Source organism: Rattus norvegicus, chromosome 3, assembly GCF_036323735.1.
Source record: "Rattus norvegicus strain BN/NHsdMcwi chromosome 3, GRCr8, whole genome shotgun sequence".
In the NCBI taxonomy this organism is placed as follows: Eukaryota; Metazoa; Chordata; class Mammalia; order Rodentia; family Muridae; genus Rattus; species Rattus norvegicus.
The window spans coordinates 96400225-96404516 of record NC_086021.1 but is presented as its reverse complement, the minus strand read 5'-3'; the positions used below and the strand labels follow the sequence as shown (position 1 = coordinate 96404516).

General features: G+C 37.1%; 1 protein-coding gene across 1 annotated transcript; it reads left to right on the top strand.

Moving 5' to 3' along the window:
- The first annotated feature begins 218 nt into the window (after positions 1–218).
- On the top strand, positions 219–1139 carry Or4c12 (olfactory receptor family 4 subfamily C member 12). The gene has a single exon (NM_001000573.1). It carries the CDS (start codon positions 219–221, stop codon positions 1137–1139), a length of 921 nt encoding a protein of 306 aa, NP_001000573.1.
- Positions 1140–4292: the final 3153 nt, after the last annotated feature.

Here is a 4292-nt window from a genome sequence, read left to right as displayed (position 1 = left end):
AATCCTTTTCAATTAAAAAAAAGACTAGGAAAGTCACCTAAGAAAACATTTAACCTAATTATATGTAGTTTTGGGAAGACTAGATCTCATCTGTGCCTTGGTAGAAATCATAAGATTAGAATTTGAGACTATTTAATCATTTTATGATTTTTCTCTTTTCTTTTTCCCTGAAGATTAAATATTTTTTATTTGAATTAAAATATATCCATACCACACAGATGGAGAATAGAAGGAATGTGACTGAATTCATCTTGATAGGTCTTACACAGAACCCCCAAATGCAGAAAGTAGTGTTTGTGACATTTTTGATTCTGTACATGATAACAATTTCTGGCAACCTGCTCATTGTGGTCACTGTCATCAACAGTCAGGCTCTGAGTTCCCCAATGTATTTCTTCCTGAGTCACCTCTCCTTGATAGATACAATTTATACTTCTTCTTCAGCTCCAAAGCTGATTGTGGACTCCCTTCAGGAGAACAAAGTCATCTCCTTTAATGGATGCATGGCTCAAGTCTATGCAGAGCACATTTTTGGTGCTACGGAGATCATCCTGTTGACAGTGATGGCTTATGACCGCTATGTGGCCATCTGCAAACCTCTGCACTATATGACCATCATGAACCACAAGCTATGCATTCTTCTGGTGGGCGTGGCCTGGACTGGAGGATTTCTCCATGCAACTATTCAGATCCTCTTTACAGTGTGGCTGCCCTTCTGTGGCCCCAACATCATAGACCATTTTATGTGTGATTTGTACCCCTTGTTGGAACTTGTCTGCATGGACACACACACCCTTGGTCTCTTTGTTGCTGCCAACAGTGGGTTCATCTGCCTATTTAACTTCCTGCTCTTGATGGGATCCTATGTGATCATCTTGCGCTCTCTGAAGAACTATAGCTTAGAGGGCAGGCGCAAAGCCCTCTCCACCTGTGTGTCTCACATCACAGTGGTAGTTTTATTCTTTATTCCTTGCATATTTGTGTATCTACGCCCAGTGACCACTCTGCCACTTGATAAAGGTGTTGCTGTCTTTTATACTATGGTGGTTCCTATGATGAATCCTTTAATCTACACTCTTAGGAATGCTGAGGTTAAAAATGCAATAAAGAAGCTCTGGAGAAAAAAAAGTGACCGATAATAATTAAACATGTCACTGAACTTTTCACACGGGACAAACATGGAATCCTAGCTGTCATTTTTTGGTCTAGAGATGAGGGTATCAACTCTAACAAAACGTCAGATGTTACTTGGATATAGCAATTTCAGCAGAAACTTAAAACTGGGCTACCATCCATATTTATGTACTCCTGTCTCATATGCATGTCGTCAGAGATAACTGATTCTGAATCAGCAAATACTGTAAAGTGATTGGAAATCTAAAGCACCTCTAGGATGTAAAAAAGCATGAATCTAGAATATTGGTTTAATAGTAATCATTTTATGTGATATTGAGATACTGATTATTATTGATTAATGAAAATACATTTTTATGCTATCTCTTCACTTTAGAGTCTGGGATCCACATTAATTCTTTGTTTTCTGAATTTTATTTTCTATTAAATATTGGTTGTATAGCAAAAATGTTTTATTCTTCATTTTATAAGTATAAGCCTTCCATTGTTTTCATATTATGTTAGTTGAAATCCAATCAGAAAATAGACCACAAAGTATCCCTGACTAGAACAGATAAAGTTTAAGCACAGTGAATACTTTTATTAGGTTATTAATAATAGAGAGGTAAAACATTCTTATATTATATGACAAATTTCTAAGAAAAGTACATATTTTTAAAGTAGGTTCATCTATGAACACTGTGGTTCTAATAAATGGGAAGGCATAGTTGTTGTCTATTACTAATGAAATTCAATGTGCTTTCTAAGGCCTGGGTAGAAGTTGGTACTAAATAAATTCCTTTGATAAAGTTAACAAACTTCAAACCTTCCACTAAGATGATGATAGTGGTGCTGATGGATGGATGGATGGATGGATGGATGGTGGTGGTGGTGGTGGTGGTGGTGGTATGTGTGTGTGTGTGTGTGTGTGTGTGTGTGTGTGTGTGTGTGTGCTGAGACTGGTGAACAAGGAAGTTTGTCTTGGATTGAGAGCTTAGGTTTCAGGAAAATGATACTTCACAACATTCTCATCACAGAGCAGACAGGCAGACTTTGGAAACTAATGGGTCCTGGTGTAATTTGCTGAAATCTTCCTACAAAGGTAACAGGGTAATTTAGTGTGGACCTGTCCACGAAGATAACAATACAACTCAATGAAATTAGTTCTAGTAGACATTTTCTCTTGCACAAACACATACATTGTTAGAAACTACATACAGAATTAAATGCAAGCAGTAACACATTGAGACTGAGAAGAGATATCTCGTAAGTTTTTGATTAGGTATGGCCTGATAATTTTTAATCCTCCATTGAAAATGAGTGGATAGATGGTAAATCATTATTTAGAGGTGGTTTGTAGAAGATATGTAAATGTAACACTGTACACCTTCACATGGCAAGTGTGAAGGCTTAATCTCTGTTCATTTATAAAGATCATGGATGAGTAAGTAGGAGTAAAACACTGGCACCAGAAGGTGGGACACCACCATACTAAGAAGGCAAGAGTATAAACAAGTAAGATACAGATAACAGCTAGGGAAGGTTAAAACCAGGATTAACAATTACAGGTGAATGAAAATTCAATCTTTCTGAAGTATGATATATACATGTAAACCAACAAGACAAATTCTTAACACCAAGAATGATGGGTAGAAAATGCAGCCTGGAGAGATGCTGGCAGCAACTATATAGTGCATTCAACTTATCCTCAGATTTTGAGTAAATTAATACAGATGGTCTGTTTGGATAGAAAAAGAGTTCAGTTTTTGAATCTGAACATCTTATGTTTTTTTCATACAATATACTTTAATCATATTCTTTCTTTTTCTTAACTCCTTCCAGATTCTTCCCCTCTCCTTACTTATCTAACTATATATTCTTTCTCTTAGAAAAACAAAAATAAAAATCAAAACAAACAAATAAGCAAACCAAAGAATAAGACAAACCAAATTACCAAACCAAATCAAAAGGCATAGCAAACATATAAAAACAAACAAATAAAATAGAATATGGAGTCTGTTTTGTGTTGGCCAGCTACTCTTGGGCATGAGGCCTACCTTGGAATATGGTTGATATACCCAGTGACACTCTATTGCAGCAAATTAGTCTTCTCTTTCACAGCAGATATTAATTGCAAATAACTTCTTGTTTGGGAGTAGTATTTTTTGTTTACTTTCCCTTCTCAATGCTGAGATATTTCTATGCTTTAAACCTATGCAGGTCGTGTGCTTCTTATGGTTCTTTATTGATGGGCCTGGATGGTCCCTCAGGCAATAATGAGATCCATATACTCTGCACTTCCTTGTGTTAGTTGGTTTGCCTTTTATTCCATTGGATTCTATTCCTTGTATTGCAGGATAACTACTTCAATTTCCACAGAAAATGATACATAATGGTTTAAGAATAGCTCACTCTTTGTTCCTTTTTGAAGCCAGAGTTGAGACTCTGTAACCCTCTGTCCCTCCATCTCCTGATCATCTAGCATGTTTTTGTACTTTGATTTCATGCTAAACACTACCGCAAGTAGTCAGAGATAAACCAACTTATGTTAAATTTGTGTTTTAATGAACAATTTGGATTTCTGAAGATAACAATCATACTTATTGCTATCTTAAAAATAAAAATCTATATATGTCTTATAAAATAATGCTGTGTGCATTATTTTTTATTTATTTGTTTATTTTTACACTCCAGATTTTATTCCCCTCCCAGTCTACTCTCTGACTGTTCCACATCCTATACCTTCTCCCTCCCCCCCACCCCCATCAAATACTCTGAGGGCAGTGGATCCTCTGGTATGCTTCAGGATATAGCCTCTTTCAGGGAGCAGAACAGCTAGCAGTCTGTCCCAGCTGAAAGGACCAGGCAGAAGGGGATTGGTATTTGGTTGGTGGCAGGCTTGGGAGGATGGTGGGTCCCCAAGTTCACTGGGCTCCCAGCAGCAGCTGTGGGACTTCCTGGGGTGGGGGGATTTTTACCACATGCTGAGTGCAGTGGATCTTCTGATATGACTCAGGATATACCTTTTCCAGGGAGTAGACAAGCTAGCAGTCTGTCCCAGCAGAAAGGACCAGGTGGAAGGGGCTGTGTGAATTATTTAGAATTTTAGTTTTATTGTGGTATTATTGACAAGTAAAACTTTCAATCAAAATAAATAGAGAACAAATATTGCATGATAA

What these genes read in the sequence shown, in the direction of transcription:
- Or4c12 (NM_001000573.1), top strand. Translation starts at nt 219, where the DNA reads ATGGAGAATAGAAGGAATGTGACTGAATTCATCTTGATAGGTCTTACA.